The sequence below is a fragment of the Engystomops pustulosus genome, chromosome 8 (genome assembly GCF_040894005.1).
Source record: "Engystomops pustulosus chromosome 8, aEngPut4.maternal, whole genome shotgun sequence".
In the NCBI taxonomy this organism is placed as follows: Eukaryota; Metazoa; Chordata; class Amphibia; order Anura; family Leptodactylidae; genus Engystomops; species Engystomops pustulosus.
Window position 1 is genome coordinate 71,280,030 of NC_092418.1, and position 19,199 is coordinate 71,299,228.

The 19,199-nt window shown below is 42.0% G+C and overlaps 1 protein-coding gene across 28 annotated transcripts in view; it reads right to left on the minus strand.

The window, feature by feature from the left end:
- Window positions 1–10,930, minus strand: part of ABI2 (abl interactor 2) — a 64,702-nt gene extending 53,772 nt beyond the window's left edge. For 6 of the 28 annotated variants that reach the window (XM_072121137.1, XM_072121136.1, XM_072121131.1 and 3 more), the window contains exon 1: window positions 10,534–10,924. In XM_072121137.1, coding sequence (XP_071977238.1) covers window positions 10,534–10,650 — 117 coding nt within the window. In that variant the 5' untranslated portion in view covers window positions 10,651–10,924. Of the gene's footprint in view, window positions 1–10,533 lie in introns of all 28 variants that reach the window. The other 22 variants (XM_072121126.1, XM_072121110.1, XM_072121132.1 and 19 more) reach the window with 7 other exon arrangements.
- Between the last annotated feature and the right edge of the window lie 8,269 nt (window positions 10,931–19,199).

Here is a 19,199-nt window from a genome sequence, read left to right on the forward strand (position 1 = left end):
TATTTTTAAACTCAAGGGGATCTTTTCCATGATTCCAAGCAAACCAGACACCTGATATGATGCAATTCTCATCTTCAATATCATTTATGGTTCTCCGTGCTATAGAGCCTAAACAATGGGTGTCTAAAGTGCTCCCCCTCCAGACTCTCAGCACAAGGAAAAAGGTGACTCTTTTAGGCTCATTTGCATATGGATTTGGAGGTAAACAGGAAAGTTTTAACATAAGAGGGAATGCTAGAAAGGATATTTCATTCCCTTCCTAAGGTTGCTCCATGTTTACTGATATAGCTTACTTAGTAGTTTAATTGGTTCACTTTAAATTCAGATGTTTGCTTTAGTCCCGTAAATCAAATCAAACCATGCAGAGCTCACAAAATTCTGTAAATTGTAACCCTGACACACATACAATTTACTTTGCCTGGCATCAGACAGTGGACGTTTTGGGAACCACAGAAATAAAACGGCAGGAACAAGTAAAATAAAAGAGTGAGATCATCAAGGTTTGGGTGTGCAGAGACACATAGAGGCATCAGAGGCACAGTAACATCAGGAGAACCTTGTGCTATCCCCACTGCAATGTTTGATAGAGTTCCTTAGTTCTTAATGCTTCTCCATACAGAAACATTCTGAAAACTGTATGCCTCTAATTCAGAGGGAACAGTTTGGGGAAGGCCACTGTCTGTTGCAGCTAGCCCCAATGCACAAGGTCTGTCACGACAGATGTGGTGTGAAAGAAACTGACTGGCTCCTAGAGAGCTCTGACCTCAAACCAATAGAACACCTTTGGAATTAGTCAAATTGGAGAAAATGAGCCACATCCATTCAAACTCCATCAAGGCTGCCCCACAAATGCGCTACTGAATGGGTAGGTATAGATTTCCATAGAAACACTGCAAAATACTATAAAAGCCTTCCCTGTAGAGTGAAAGCTGTAAAAAGGGCTCTCCTCCATATTTATGACTATGGATTTAGAATGGGTCTCACACAAGCTCATGTAGGTGGCCCGATACATTTTAGATATATAGTATATAATTTTGACAACTTCTAACAGCCTATGTTCACAGTCCTGGAATGGACAGAGTGGTTTATATGAAAGCAAAGAGTAGCTCAATCTGCTAAATTGCAGAATACCCTAGTTACAGCACAAGCATTTTGCCCTGAAGTGTACAATCTAGCAGGATGTATGTTGTCAACAGAGATGATGGAAAGGTCAATCAAGATTGACATCTATAGATGCAGAGAAACAATACATAGAAAGCAAAGGACACGATTACAGCCATATACAGGAATATTTTACCATATAAAAACATTCGTTCTTTTGTACCACAGCATTTTCTAGCACATAATTCTACATAAAAGAAAAAGGTCTTGTCTTTTGCTCTCTTGTCTGAAACATCAGACACCGATCCTGCCTTGCCCCCCTCAGGTGTACATTGTAGATGACAGATCCAGCCTTCCGGGTTCACTTCATTGAAACAATCACTCAGTCACTGAACATTGATACCTGCACTCCGAATAAATAGACTTCTGTCCAGATCAAGAAAAAAATCATTTTAAACAGCTTCTCATCTAACAATCTGTAAATACTCTCATTTTCAAAGTGAAATGTTTTAGCAAACTTTTCTCCTCCTTTAGGGAAATAATAAACCTATTTCAAGGGGAAAAAAAGAAATTGCAATTCTGCTTTGGTGGCAGTTTTTAGCCAGATTCTGTGATGATTGATTTGACTTTCTCAAATCTAATTATAAATTCCCTGATCTCTGCAATATTTCACACGGAAATACATGTGTTTTTAAGAGCCAAAGTGAAGAGAAGCAGACTGCCTTTAGCCTTCTAACAAGTTACTTTCAGGGACAGTATACAAAAAAGCACCAGCCAAACAGCATTCTGGAAATACTCTAAATGAGTGACTTTATTCTAAGGTCCATTTATAGAGAAGAAAGAGAAAAGAGAGAGCACGGAGGCGCTCGATGTGTAGGATTTTCCAGATAATTGGTAAGAATGAAGTGATTGTGCACTCACCTTATTTGGTTACGCTGATGGCGCAACTCATATGTATCGCATATTTAGTGATGTACGGAACTGTATGCCGCCTCCTGGGAGTCGCTACGGTCAATGCCGGTGAAACAAAAGGTGCAGGTTGATCTCTATTGCTAGGGATCCTCTCGACTCCTATTGTGGTTTTCAGATGGAAAACCCGGGCGCAATAAGTTCCAGTTGATGGAATTTTTATTGGTTCCGATTTATTTAAAAAGACATAATTTAAAAAGGCAAGACGCGTTTCGGATCCGGATTGGATCCTTCATCAGTTGCATAAAAAGGTCCATTTATAGAGAGTTTTGTCACACAATGAGAAATCACAAATGTAATTCAGACAAATTCAGAATATTTATAAATATTTAGTAATAGGATACAATTATCTAGTAAACAATCAATCGGATAATACACATAAGGTATATTCTAGTTACAATCACACATATCCAGAACAAAGGGGTCAGTGGCAATTTTACCAACATTGGTTAAAGTCTCAGACTCTGAACACAGACCATTGTAAACCTTCCGACACAAAGTCACCGGAAAACTAGGATTTATATTTGGAATACATTAATGTTGATGAACTCATGATCACCTCAGCAATGGTTAGGGGCTTTTTAAAAAAAAAAACAGCTGTATTCACCTGCTCTGGCTCTCCCACTGTGGTCCATCATATCAGTGCCAGGTGCAGGTAAGTACAGCTTTATTGATCTTTTTTTTTTTTTTTTAAACCCACCTGCTACATTTTTATAACAGTCAGTCAGCACCTTTAAGTCTTGGTTACCTGCTGACTATCATTTCCATAAAAGCGATTTGTCAAATGCACTAGCACTTCAATCAGATAGAAACTCCAAGAGGCACAGTGGTCAGGACCCCAGTAATCCTCAATTTATCAGATTTTCGGGCTCATCAACAATATTTAGCAATACCAATTATCCAGAAAATGTGTGAAAAGCAAGGACTGCTATGAACACTAACTATATGTACCTATATACAGGCCTTGTACAACAAAGTACACAAAATATATGCATAAATACCATAGTATGAAATGCAAAGAATTCTATTGAACAAAATAATACACATATGATCACTGCAATAAAAACAACCCAAAAAATCAATCCCTGGTGGACTAAAAGTACACAGCCAATCCTGTACAATCACATTGAATACCACAGTCAGTCAATACATTACAAGTGTAAAAATAAGATTTCAATGTAATACACAAATAAGTCAATATAATATATTACAAGTGTAAACAAGATGTTTTGAATGTAAACCTAATCTATATAAAATAGAACCTGGTAGGAGGTCATATGAACCAAATGAGACAAAATAAAGTGCATAGTGCTAAGTAGCTATAAATACCAACCAGGCTGCATATCGAACAGGAAATGTGGCGCTGTACCAGAAAACCCCATCAACAATATTTATCACCCATCTAATCCAGAAATATGATAAATCTTCATCTATTTGATCCCAATATGAAAACATAACAGAATACAGGACTCACTTTGGTCAATTCACCATACTGGGATTATCTCGACAATAAAGCCTCTGTTCATTTACGGAATAATTGTGAGACCATTAGTTAGTACCTTTGTGTTAGATGTTGGAAAGCCATGCAGGAATAGTGGCTCCTGTTCCAGAAATTTTGTTTGCTCATGTTTTATATTGTCAACTGGTAGTTACTGTAATACTTTACCCCTAAAATATTAACCCTATAGTAGTATCTAAATGTTGGGGCATTTTTAACTGCAAGGAGGGGGCAGCTTAGTTTGATTCAACTTATTTCTGGTTTAAAGGAAACCTACCACCACGAATCTACACCCATGCGCAGTAACTCCGGCCTCGTTCCCGAGATCGCGCATCCTCGGGCCTGCGCTCGGAGCCCGAGGATGCGCGATCTCGGGAACGAGGCCGGAGTTACTGCGCATGCGCAGAACTCCAGCTTCTCGGATGAGGGCGCGCAGCTGCCAGGAGCTGCGCGCCGAAGATCACAGGGTAGGCGGGGAAAGCGGCTACTGGGACGTGGAGTAGCCGCGCCGTGTAGCCTCGTGTCCGGCTACTCCACGCCCCAGTAGCCGCTTAATAAAATTTACATATTAGGGCAATAAAGTTTATGCTCTGCTAGCGGGGACGTGAGGATTAGCTCTAAAAAGGGCTATCCTCACGTCCCATACATCCACCTACCACCCGATCTACCTTTATAGGTAGATTCGTGGTGGTAGGTGCCCTTTAAGTTATTTACAGCTGCAGAGAGGTATAGCTTCATGTCGCAGGTAGCCAGTGTAATAAATGGCAATGCTGTGACATTGAAATTCTATTTGGTACCCAGTCTAAAATAGGTTCTAATGAAGTACCATGTACATACCGTTACTTTTACATAGTAGTAAAACAACATAAGATAGTAGAGCTGAGCTGGTGTCATGCAGTGGACAAGACCTTTAAATGTACATAAAGCAATTCAATAAAATCTTAATCCAACCTCCATTGTAAAGCCAGATTAATATTCTCCTCTGTGAAGTTGGAATATGTAATGAGTTTAGCAGTGAGCAAAATAAAAGAATTCAGGCCAAATTATAAAATCTATGAAACATAAACATCCGATAGGCCGGCTTAGTGTTTCTTGGTGTGCTTGAAAAATGCATTTTTTAGACTTTAGGAAGCGAAGTGTTATCCAACAGGAAAGCATTTGGTGAATATCACATGACCCAATCAAATGTGTGCTATACAAGTGACATGGAAGCATGTATAAAAAAAATCCATATGTTAAACATATGTTTAACATAAAACATAAGAAAGGGGCAATTTCTATTTAATGGCTGCTACTCTGTGTCATCTATTACCCATAAGCAGAGGTCGCACTAACATTTTTCCAGAAGGGTAATAATATTCCTCTGACCATTTTTGAGGAGTATGAAATTTTCAGTCATACAAATGAAGCAACTCATAAGCAAATATAGTGTTAATAGATGGGCATTTATGCCAGAAAATCAATGCTTCAAGGACATCTACCATCAGATAACCTGAAGGTAGATGATTATTACTTACCTCTCCGTCCCATCCTCTGTGTAGCAAGCTCCTTTTCCTATAACTTTTCATGGTCGTATTTCTGAGAAAAATAAGTTTATAACATATGCAAATTAGCCTGTACCACAATGCTTCGATGTGGTATCATTTATTCACGCCCCGGGGCGGCTGACTCGGGCCCGAGAGTGTTCTGAGAGCCGATGACGTCACTGGCTCTCCTTTCAAATCTCGCTTGGGCATCAAGCAAACAGCACAGGGAATGTGCATAGGTTAGAGACTTATTTTTCTCAAATGTGGCCATAAAAAGTTATAGGAAAAGAAGCTTGGTACACACAGGGATAGGACGGGGTGATAATTAATAATCATCTACCATAAGGTTATCTGATGGTAGATGTCCTTTAAGTAGCCAATTTAAGCAATTCTACTCATCTTACATCATTTATCAAATGAGAAGTGCAAAACCTATTTACACCTCTCATAAACTTCAACCTAAAGACCAGACTATTGCTGACACTGCAGATCTCCCCCACCCCTTCCCTGAGATCTGACTGTGGCCAACGCAGCAGATCCCTACCCTAGACCAGACTGTGGCTGATGGTGCAGATCGCCCTCCCGCAGAGGAGACTGTGGCCGACGCTGCTGATCCCCACCCAGACCAGACTGTAGCCAACGCTGCAATTACCACCCCTAGACCACGCAAAGAGAATGTACATCACATTTTCCCTGCATGCCTCTCAGCACTCAGTATAATTAGAGCTTAAAAGGGGTTTTCCCACTTTGGAAAATTAATGTTATTGTTTGTATGATGACAAATTATACAATTTTCCAATATACTTTCTGTATCAATTCCTCACGGTTTTCTAGATCTCTACTTGTTGCCTTGCTATAGAAAGCTTCTATGTTACTTTCAGTGGACAGAAATTTGACCATGGTCAGACAGGTGCACGACTCGTTAGTATCATAGAGAGTAAGGCCCCTTCTCCACTGGCGTTTTTCACGCGCGAGTTCTGCGCGTGCATTTGACGCTCAGAACTCGCATTGCACTCTGTCCCATTGTATTCAATGGGTCTTTCTCCATTTGCGTGGTTTTCAACGCGCGTGCTTGCGTTCGTTTGCACGCGCGTCAAAATCGCAGCATGCTCTATTTTTGCGAGTCACGCGCAATTTTCACGCCCCATTCAAGTCTATGGAGATGCATCAAGAACGCATTGCACTCGCAATCATTGCAAGTGCAATGCGAGTGCAATGCGTTTTAAACGTAAGGGTTGCTAGGTGACCAGTATAACAGTATTTCCCCTGCTCGCGAACGATCATTTAATTAAAAAAACACAATGAAGAACAGTGAAGAATAGAATAAAACCAGTGAACACAGTGAAAACAGTGACCACAGGATCATTTAAGATAAAAACACAGTGCAGAACACAGTGCAGAATAGATTACAGATGTTCGGCACATCTGCTTACTTGTCGGAAGATACGCGCGGAGCGGTGCGAACAAAATAGCATGTGAAGAACAATATATATGTGTGTAAAGAACACATTGCAGATGTTTCCATACATCTGCAATGTCTTCTTCACACATATATATTGTTCTTCACATGCTATTTTGTTCGCACCGCTCCGCGCGTATCTCCCGACAAGTAAGCAGATGTGCCGAACATCTGTAATCTATTCTGCACTGTGTTCTGCACTGTGTTTTTATCTTAAATGATCCTGTGGTCACTGTTTTCACTGTGTTCACTGGTTTTATTCTATTCTTCACTGTTCTTCACATCTGCTAACTTGTCGGGAGATAATATACGCGCGCGGAACAGTGAAGAATAGATCGCAGATGTTTGCAACTGATCAGAAGACATTATTTTTCAATTAAATAAAACATTTTATTCCCGAACCTTGGTCCCTTTGAAAAAGTCCCATGGACTTAAAAAAACGCGCGTGAAAAACGCACCGAAAACGCAAAAAAACGCGAACAAAAATGAAACAAAAACGCAGCAAAAACGTCAGTTTTTCACGCATTGCACCCTGACGTGAAACGCAACGCTAGTGTGCAAGAGGCCTAACAGGTAGTAAGTAGAGCTGTAGGTTATAATGAGACGTGCACCTGTGTGACCATGGTCAGATTTCTGTCCATCTGGAAATAAACAATGGAGCTTCTTATAGAATTGCAGCAAGCAGAGAACTAGAAAACCATGGAGAAATTATATAGAAAGTATATTGGAAAATTGTATAAATTTTCATCATACAAACAATAACATTAATTTGCTAAAAGTGGGAATACCCTTTTAAGCAGTGGCAGTGAGTAACTCCTCTCTGGTCACATGACTTTCCATAGAGCCCACAAGCTGCAGCTCACTGCCCAGATAGTTATGCGGCCAGAGAGGAGTTACTCACTGCCAGCCACTGAAGCTCCGGTCACATGACTGGTAGCAACTGTGAGCTGTAGCAGAGGGGCCAGGACAGAGGGAGGGGGAAGTGCTGTGCAGATTTATCCACATGGAACTTTTTTTTTTTTAAAAGGAGTAAAGCTGCCTGTATGTGCAGATGATTATGATGCTTGTACAGAAGTTAACGCAACCTTTACCATAAGATAAATGAGTATTCATGGCCAGCAACATATGTAGTTGTATTGACAAGATGCCTCTTTGCAATATTCCATATAGGAAAAACAAAATGCAACCCAACCATAAACACAGAGACAGACCCATTTAGTTAAATTGAGCCTAGGTATTGGTTTGCTTTATGCATTGAGAGCTTTCCTATTACATACAGTGAAACACAATGAAATAACCTGCAAGCATGCGCTTCCCCAGTGCAACTCCTAGCCTATAAACCTTCCAGGCTCCAATTACATTTATTTACGGATGACCTAAACATATTTTATGGAGATCAGACTATATAATCACACCAAGTTCTTAAATATAGAGAAAGCTTTTGCAGCCCTAGTAAACAGACCTCTAATAATACCCTTCAGTTCAAAGGCTGTGCAAGACAATACCTGTAGACCAAGAGTGGACTATTCACTACAATTATAGAGAATTTCCTGACTACAGCAGCAGGGCGGTCATTGAGTACAGAACATCACAAGCAGCCCCACTGTCTGCAGGTTTAGGACATAGTAGTTTATGTATTGGATATATAATCATTTCTGTCCTATATATGGGTGGTGCAGCTGTTACGCCCTGGGCTGTGGTACTGCCATTTAAAGAAAATTATTTTATAAACCAACCAAGTATATTAGTCTTGGAACATCTTTACTCATTTGTTGTAGATGATGTAATTGTAAAGCTTAGATCACTCCCATGGGTGTGTTATATGTTCAAACTGTAGATGATAGGAACCAGAGCCATTACTTTTTTCGGTTTTCTGTTCTTCAGGCAACCAAAAATCCAGAAAGTTTCTGGATGTATTGATTATAAGAATCTTTTTTTCAATTGCCCATATCAAACACAGAACTGCAGAGAAATACCCCACCCCCACCCCAAATAAAAATTCATTAAGGATGTTACTATTATCCAATATTAAACTCCACATTGCCAGATCTTTTTGACAACCACAAAAAAGCGCTAAAAAAAATTCTTCAGAGTACTACCAAGAGACGATCAAGAGACGGATCAGAGACAGAAGCTGCTGAATGGTCAACATAGAGAAACATACAAATATAACCAAGTCTAGCACCAGATTATGAACATACCATCCAGAATGAAGACGTGTATGGAGGCTTCCTATGCACAAAACATTCTATCAATATTGCATTGATCATCACATACTGAGAAAGCTCTAAGTGTCAAATACATTTACACCCAAAGTATACAGACAGATCCAACAATATGGTCTGTAACAGAAGCTGCTCTTGTCACCAATAATGGATGGAAAGTAACTCAGCAATCAGAACCCCCTCCCCCCAGTGTATACAGCATACAAGACACCCCAGTATCACATATACTACATTTATATCATGACCATATAATGGATGGACCAGATACTGTGGACTTAAGAGCCAGCTACACCTTTACCACAAACACTACAAGTCCATCAACCACATGGCTACAGAGATGTGTTACATAATATAGTCTGCGGCAATGGATACTGCGCTCTTTTAGAGTTAGTCCACAAGGGTTTAAAAAGTGATAACTTTTTGGTATTTTAAAACAATGAACATAGTGATAAGGGGAACAAATACAAGATTCCCACAGTATTTTATTTATATGTTACATTGTATCAGAGTATCGGTTTCTCTACATTTTGTAGCTTCTGTCCAACCTTGGCCAAATCTGCTTCAGGAAATACAGTGGTGAATGATAAATTCATTCATTGGGATCCATGAGATTCTGCTCTTCAATGCAGATGTACACAAATCCTATCTAGGTTATATATTCATCTACTTCTGTGTTGTGATCTAATGTTGCAATAGCACTCTAAAAGTAAACAGTTGCCCCCACGTATATTATATGGCCGGCCATTCAAAGCTTCTTATCCAGGGTTAGATCACCTGCACATCAGTTGACTTGAACCCCATATTATCTATATACTAATTTGCTATGTAAGCTTATGTCAGCCTTGTGAGCTGCTGGGGCGACATTTTTACAATAAATATGGCTTCTTTATAACAAATGTTACTTTGTTACTAGCACAGTAAATTTTATAATAATCATTCACAACATATGCAATAACATTATAGATCTGACCACCACTAATATGTAGAGTAGCAGGCTATTATTATTATTATAGCAGGCAAATACATGGAACATTGCAGGTTTCAAATAAATATTGGTGAGTGATGACAGAACCAATTTACCAGCCAAACTATGGAGCCATTTTTTGAAACTGAACTGATTTAAGGAAAAGCCACATGATGGCAACATCACCACCGTGTGTGAATGTGCCCCTAATGATGTCAGGACCGCTTCTATGAAATCACTGCAATGTAGATCTGTCACTAGAGAAACATCCTTTATATTAGTGGTCTGATATGTGACATCAAATTGTAGGCAGTGGACACATTACACCGTCATGTGAGCATATGTATGCATTATGTATATATTTCACAGTATACCAAGGTGTGAGCGTATTCACATTATACCGGCGTGCCAATATATATGTACATTATACCAATGTGTGAGTAATAGACATTTTACTGTCATATATTTATATATACACACACACACATTATTCCAGGGTTTGCGTATATACACATTACATAAGTGAAGCCAGGTACAAGCCCGGCACACAGGAAGATGGTACTAGTGGGGATGGCACACGATTGGCAATGAGTCATTGGGCAGCATATAGATGCAGTACATATCTATGATGGGATGATGAGGGTCGTAGTGATGATGTGGTGGCAGCCATGTCTCAGCATCCTCCTCCTTGCCCGGGATGTATCCCCGCAGCCCCCGGGGTCGTCGTGTGTATCCCTCACGCCCCCTCCTGCAGCCTCCTCCATCCCTCCACATCCATCTTCCCCACAGACCTGAATGTAGTTGTTCTCGCAGTAGTCGGCCACCCGCTCTAAATTGGTGTAGCTGTCCAAAAGGGCCCTGCGGCCGCCGGGAATCTCCTCCTCCAGCAGCATCTGCAGCTCCGCCATGTTTTTCCTCAGCACATTCTTCTCCTAGCAGCCCCGCTACACTGCGGAGGGATCAGCGAGGAAAGGCAGGCGGTCGCGCGCACTGTGCAGGAGAAGCGCGCCCCCGACACACACACACACTCACTCACACTCAGTAAGTGGGCGTGTCAGAATTGTGCGCGGCTCCGAGCTCACGGGTGAGTAACCACAGAGTGCGCCTGCGCACACGAGCCGCGCCGGGAATCGAGAAACGCGCGCGCACGGGGCTCTCGGATCATCTTCGCTTCGTATACGGTCGCCTGGCAACAGAGGCACTGAGATCATGTGACTGGCGGTGGATGCTGGTGGTGACGTCATTTCTTTGAAGGTTTTGGGGCTTGTAAAATGAAAGGCAGCAGTGTGACGTCACAGTAGTGTAGCATTACATTACACAGGATGTGTTTTAACATTTATACCTAACCATACAGTAGTAGTACAACATCCCATGTCCAAATGCACCCAGAGGCCCTCAGCGCCCTTGGGAGATAGAAGTAATAGGCAGACGCAGATCCTTATGTCCCCGAACTACTAGCAATGCCCCCAATACCACCATTTATCTACATATTCATCACTGACCCACTGTTTAAATATATATTAAATATATATATATATATATACACACACACACCTGGCCCCTATTGTAATCTAACACCAATAGGGTGCCATGCCCACATGGCACACAATGTCCAACTATAGTTTGCCAAGGGTTTATGGTCCAGAATAAACCCTACAGCATTGTCTCCCATTAAATGGGGAAATGATCATTATCCCTACAAGGAGAAGCCCACGTGTTCTGGTCAGTCATGAAGCATGGGGGGCCAGGGGGTGTATTTTGTGAGCCACTGATGTCCTCATGCCCTCTCCCCTAAATGCATTCACTCTCTTTATTGGATAACAAGTTTATGAGTGTGAGACCTCCATCTGTCATAAATATATGTCCTACGCCTCGACTGGTATCCAATGTGTAGCAGCAATTTTAATATCCAATAACTTTGAACCACCGTGATCCAAGGTCCACTTGTGTGTTGCCCTGTCTGCTGCCAATGTTTATAACATAGGGACACTTTTCCCAGTACTCTCCTGCAGTAAAGGCTAAATACTTTTTGTGCATAGCCCCCAGAATATTTCCTAACTTAAAACAATCATTCTTTAACACATTCATAAAACATAGCATTATTATGAGTCGTCAGACAGGACTCAAGGCTTATACACGAGTCAATAAAAAAAATAAACTTAATTATTACCCTCCGGCGCCCCGATGCTCCGTGCGGCTCCTCTTCTTTCTTCTGCCAGCCAGCTCTCACAATGATGTGGCGGTGCACTGGCCAGCAGAGCTCATGGACGCGCCTCTGCTGTCCAGGGCAGCCATCAGGAAATTCGGGGCCCCATACAGCAAAAGTGTCTGGGCCCCAACACACCCCAAAACCGAACAAGCCTCCTGCCCCCCGCAGTGACCTTTCACAAACAGGGTTTGAGGCCTGTTGCTACGACAAGGCACACTCTTCTGGTAGATTGCCAATAGGAGTCATACTTTTGGTCAAGTATATTTATTATAGTGCAAATATGGCATCAAAAACTAAAGCATGGTGAACAGTAAACATATAAAAGTGTTTAACAGACAACATATAACAAATATAACATTATAAAGTGCAATTGCTAGGGCCGCCACTATCTTTTAATGTTTTAATAAAGAATTGTGTTAATTACCAGTGGGGGTGCTCCAGTGCACCTAAGGGCTCTTTACGTCACCCTGCCACCAGTCCTGAGGTAATCTGAAGTCCTGGTACCTGTGCCTGCTCAGCAACCTCTGTGAATCACTGCATAAGGGTCAGGACTTCATATTTCCTCAGAACCAATGGGAAGGAAAAGAAGGAGCGTTCATTGCATGCCCCAAGGAAACCTAAAGTCCCTGCACCTGCACACTGATTCACAGAGGCTGCTGAGCAGGCACAGGTATCGGGATTTCGGATCACCGCAGTCCGCAGGACTGGCCGCTGGGTGACATAAGGAGCCCTTAGGTGCACTGGAGCACTCCCACTGCTCCTAAGCTGGTAATTAACATAATTCTTTATAAAAGCATTAAAGGATAACCATAGAGGCCATTTTGATGGAACTTACAGTGCTGAAGTCAGGGTCATCAGGTGCATAGCATGATACCTTCAGGTACTATGCTGTGCACCTGGTGCTCGATTCCCTTTAAACAAGGGATATATATAAAGACAAAATACTCATGTACCACACTATAAAAATAACTTTATTAGATGCATGCATCTATAAGTGTGTAGTCACAAGAATGCCAATAAATAAGCATCAGCATTCAATGGATAAAGTAAATGCAACAATGTTTATAAATATATGTAAACTTCACCATAGGTGTAAACAAAAAATTAAACCAACTCAAATCACTTTGAGCCTCTATTGCAACAAACAGTTGGTCCCAGCAGCTCCAAAAAAGTGTACAGTTGGTGCAACATGGTCCTTGTGCTGACTGCATCACAAGGACTGCACTTCTCACATCATAACCCATATATGATGCAGGGAGCTCTGAGCACTTGGAGCTGCAGTGAACTGTAATGACATCGTTTGTCTTTACAGTGCACTGCCACTCCAAGCACTGTGGAATTCCTTGCATTATAACTGGCTTAGGGTGCAGTCCTTGTGACGCGGTCAGCAAGGACCATGTTCTACAAACTATACTCTGGCCTGAAGCCACATCAGCTAGATCTTGGCAAAGTAACCGCAAATTCAGATTCACGGAGCAATCAGTCTTCTTACTTTCAGATTTGCAAAATCTTTTATCAAATTCCGCTACCTGTTCAGAAAATGCTGAAAACTTTACTAACAATTAACATCCCTACAGACAGCTCCCTGACACTGTGTGACTGACTACAGGATCTGGGAGTCATTAGTGGCATCTAGTACCTTATAGATGACAATCTCTTCCATCAGGAGGACTTTATTCCGGGTTCTCCAATCCATGACGTATCACAGGTGAATTCACAGCTGGATATCTTCAGCTCCGTGCAGCATCTCCACCCGGCGTCCCTAAAAATACCACAGTCACTTACAGTATAAAGTCTCCTGGATAACAACACTGCGCTCCTAAATAACCCTCACAACACAAGTGACCGCACGCTACCCCACATAGAACACATCCCCTCATTATATATAAATATTCTACTGGAATTATAGCATGTACAGCACCAATCAATATACAACACCCCTAATTTATTAATACAGACCCCCCCCCAATATTTGGTTTACATGATGCAAAGTAATCTATTGTATCTTATGAATAATATATCCCACCCAGTTATTATGTTACATGTGAATTTATATAGAGTACTACCCTGATTGAAGTAAATATATAGCACCTCCTAATGAATATATATATATAATTTATTTTTATAGGCCCCCCAGTATAAACAGTATCCAGCCCCATATAAATATATACAGCCCCCCCAGAATAAACAGAATCTGGCCCCATATAAATATATACCCCCCCCCCAAGAATAAACAGAATCTGGTCCCATATAAATATATACAGCCCCCCAGAATAAACAGAGTATGGCCCCCGATATAAATATATACAGCCCCCCAGAATAAACAGAGTATGGCCCCCCATATAAATATATACAGCCCCCCCAGAATAAACAGAATCTGGCCCCATATAAATATATACCCCCCCCCCCAAGAATAAACAGAATCTGGTCCCATATAAATATATACAGCCCCCCAGAATAAACAGAGTATGGCCCCCGATATAAATATATACAGCCCCCCAGAATAAACAGAGTATGGCCCCCCATATAAATATATACAGCCCCCCAGAATAAACAGAATCTGGCCCCCCCATATAAATATATACAGCCCCCCCCCCCCAGTGTAATAAGAATTTGGCCCCCCATATAAATATATACAGCCCCCCCCCCAGTGTAATAAGAATTTGGCCCCCCATATAAATATATACACCCCCCCCCCAGTGTAATAAGAATTTGGCCCCTCATATAAATATATACAACCCCCCCCCCCCCCCAGGAAAAATGGGATCTGGCCCCTTATAACTCTACACAGCCTCCCTAGTAAAAAAGTATATATCGAAGACAACCCCCCCCCCCCCCGTTACAGTAGTAATCGCCCCCTAATATATATATTTAATTAATAATTGGACAATAAAAATAATAAAACTTGTACTTACCTCACGGCAGGGTGCTCCCACGGCGCGCGGCTCCCATATTCACGCGGCTCTTCTGGCTGAGTGACACAGGCGCGTTACGTCATCATCAGCCGCCTGTGTCACTGCACTGTACGGAGCGACGCCAGCAGCCGTAAAGGCGCTGCGCCGCTCCGCATGTAAATCGCACCTGTTTCTTAAAGAGACAGGTGCGATTTATCTGAAGGGAGATTCGGGCGCCCGCTGGCCCAGAATCTCCCAGATTGGAGCTGCAAAATGCCGCTTTTAAAGAGGGCCGCATTCTGCCGCCCGAGGCGAGATTTTCATCTCGCCTCATGGCAGATGCGGCCCTGCGGGCCCCCCCCTAGTGTCTTAGAGTACGGGCCCCATAGGGCAGTACCAGTTGTACTGCCCTATCGGCGGCCCTGCTGCTGTCTATTACAGCAGAGAGAAGATGAGAAACAGGGAAGGGACGATCGGGGAGCCGCACCGAGCATCGGGTCCGTCCAAAGGTGAGTATGTAAGTTTATTTTTTTATGTGCTGGGTAAACTGGGGGCTGGCTGGGTGGCTTCATACTAAAGGGGGTTGGCTGGATATATACTACAGGGGACTGGCTGGCTGGCTGTATACTACTGGGGGCTTGCTGGCTTCATACCGGGAGGCTGTGACCAATGCATTTCCCACCCTCAGCTTATACTCGAGTCAATAGGTTTTTCCAGTTTTTGGTGGTAAAATTAGGGACCTCGGCTTATACTCGGGCGGCACTTTTGCGCACTTGGTGTCTAAAAGGTCTGCCATCACTGATATAGTATAATAGTGCTCACTTCTTTAGCTCCTACGGATTATTCTCTGGTTAGCTATGGCTAAGTAGTTCTAAAATGACATTAGAAAATGAATTCACAGCACTCAAAAATCTGAATCCTGCTTAAATGTATTATCATGATATTTATTATTTGTGTGTCAGGTATAGCATGCAGATGTTGCAAGCTGTTAGCAGGATATATAATACATTTATATAGACAGTATAAAACCAATAAACTTATAAAGAAAGTGAGGAGCTGTTATTCTCAACTTTATTTTTGTTCTCTTAATATTTCTTGATACTGCCCTGTAGGAATCATGAGAAGAAGGTCCTCCAGCCCTGCACTCATACATATATATTTAGGAACTCTTCAAGAATCTCTGACAGTTTTTCCTTAAATTGGACAGACAAGCACAAGGGGCACATGTATGCTGGGATCTTAATGGGCTCTTCCGACCAAGAATGAGAAAAAGGTTCTGTGAACACTATTTCCTATCTGGACATTCACATTTGCAGTAATTCATCTGTCATGGGTTATTGAGTCCTGCCTGACCACCTGGATTCAGCGTTCATTACCACAGGGTGGCTGTGGGAAATGCAGTATCTCCTGACCATTTAAATACAAAAACTTGTTTATTTGTTCAATCATTGGAGCAGCAGTGGTCGTATACAAGGACAACAATCTTGTTTGTAAGGGACAACATGGCTACATTTATGGGAAATTATCTTCACACTTAATAACTGTCACGGGTGAGCCCACGACTCATATCGCGGGTCGCGGGCTCACCCATGCCTCTGTCCCCACGCTGGCGCTGCGCCACTTACAGTTCCCGGCTCCAACTCCCTCGGCCGTGCGCGCACGTTCCTGACTCCTAGGGTGCGCATCGGCTTCAAGAGATTTAAAGGGCCAGTGCATCACTAATTTGCGCTGGCCATTTTTGTAAATTCTACTTAAGGTTTTAAGGTTCATGAGCAGATGGGAATAAAAGAGAGAAAATTAATAATTAATGGGATTTATTTTTAGAAAAAACTGAAAGAAGTCAACACGTTTTATGTAAAAATATTCCACCCATTTTGTCTGGTATAAACCTTTAATAAAGTTATGTGAGAAGTGGTACCCACTTGCTAGCTAGAGGGACATAGTACAGGCACATTTAACAGTGTGCTGCTTTTCTTCACTTTAACATCTTTTTATAGAGGCTTTCAGATGCTTCAGCTGCAGACTCCCACATTGCATAAAGAGCATTTGGTATCACAGATTTTGATGTACATAGCCCAGCTGTCAGTCTCATGCAGAGTGATTCATCATTCTTAAAACCTCCAAAGCTAACAGCAAGGAAAACGCTTCACTTGGACACAGAAAACAGTACTCCTAAGGCATATTACATGGAACATCGTGCTGCTTGTTGTTATCGCTCGGTCTGAAGGCTGCACAATGTCAGACATTCATTTATGCAGTGAAATACATCACAAAAACAACAAAAGGCAGCCATAACAATTAGATTTCTGCTGGTCTGAAAATATGCAACGGAATAAACTTCTAATAGCCGTCTCTCCAACTGGAATAAAGGAATACGTATCCTAGAAACAAGCAAGAACTCCAAGTAATATTGTATTATATTTTTATTAGAAACAATCTGTGAATGATAACTTATTATGATGGCCACAAACAAAGACTGATATCAGGTGGTAAAAGCTTATAACCTGTTAAAGATAATAGGGTGAGATTCAATATGGCTTCTCTGAAAGTTTTCTGGTGGAGAATCCACAAGGAGCCGGGCAGACAGAAGGCAGCCCGGAACGTCACATTTACTACAATCTCTGCTGGAAAACTGACAGAGACTAAATTAGAAAACTCGACAAGTTCCAATCTGATCTAAACATTGGAACCGGCAGAGTTTGCGGCTGTATTCACTAAGAACCCGGAGCTATATCAGCGCAGGACCACTGGCGGAGGGAATTCCCCCTGTAGTGTCTGCCCTGACTTAGACTCACTGCATATGATGGGGCACATTTACTAAGGGTCCACACACAGCATTTCCGTCGGGTTTTCAAACTATTTCATGCGACAAAAATCGCGGGGCATGGCCGTCGGACATCCCGACTGATTCGGACTACATACAAGACATGCACTTACATACACCGGGAAGAAGAAGGTGAACTCTGGCGGACCTCAGCGGGGAAGCGACACATGCAGGAAATCGGGCGCACGATCTTAGTGAATCACGCCGCACTTTATCCTTGTCGGACAACGCACCTCGCAGGTCGCGACAGGACCGGGTAAGTAAACGTGCGCTGATAAGTTCAGTAAGATTGGGTTGCAAACAATTGTCCGGTAGGAGCAGAAGATTTGTCTTGTGAAAAGTATAAGGCAATACTGGTAGAATAAGGAAGTGATTTTAGGCAGTAATGAGAGTGCTATCAGTGCTAAGAACACAACCTTGGTAACCCAACTGTCTCATTAGCATACAGATGAAACTGGGAATATCCTGGGAAAAAAAAATAATTTTGTTGTCCATCACATTGCATTTCTCTACAAGATGATGGTAACAGATTATAATGTGTGGTGGAGGTGGTAGACTCAAGTTAAGATTAATATATAATCCTCATCTCCATTTTAGGCCCTTTTCACACTTGCGTTTTTCATGCGCGCTTTCTGCGCGTGCTTTTGACGCGCAGAACTTGCATTGCACTCTGTAACCAATGGGTCTTTTCAGACTTGCATTTTTTTTCACCCGCACACGCACGTTTTTTTAAACGCGCGTTTAAATCTCGACATGCTCTACTTTTGCAAGTCACGCGCATGAAAAACGCACCATACAAGTCTATGGAGATGCATCAAAAACGCATTGCACTCTGAGACACATGCAAGTGCAATGCATTTTCACACATCAATTGCCATAGAAAAGAGCTCAGTCCTTAGTCCATTTCACGCGCATTTTCTGCACGTGAAAAACGCATTGAAATTGCATTAAAATTGCATCAAAAACGCAACTGAGACACTGAACAAACACTGACTGAAAACTGATTGCACTCTGATGCAAAATGTGCGTTTTTTAACTGACCAAACCCTGATCGCACCCTGATCAAACTCTGACGTGAAATGCAACGCGAGTGTGGAAGGGGCCTAAGGAAATCTACCATCAAACCATCTCATTTTTGGACACTTACTCATAGATCCTAGCACCATGATTGTGGAAACTCTATATATTTGTTATCAATATCTTCCTCTCTTCTAAAATCAACTTTTAAAATTATGCTAATGAGCCTGAACTGCTCCTGCTGGTGTTACCAGAGCCCCTCTATGCTGCAGATTCATAGGCTGTTACATAGTGCAGAAGCACTTCTTCACTTCCACTGTGTGCTGAAATGTCCTACGCTGCATTGAAAGTACAGCGGACAGAGGAGGGGGAATAGCACAATTCACTATCTGCAGGGAATTCCTGCTATTTCAGTACATTGTACACATGGTAATGTCAATTTATGGGGGGATGCTTAGGGAGCAGTGGGGATGGTGAAACAGTGTAATAGCCTGCAAAGCTACACTATGAAGG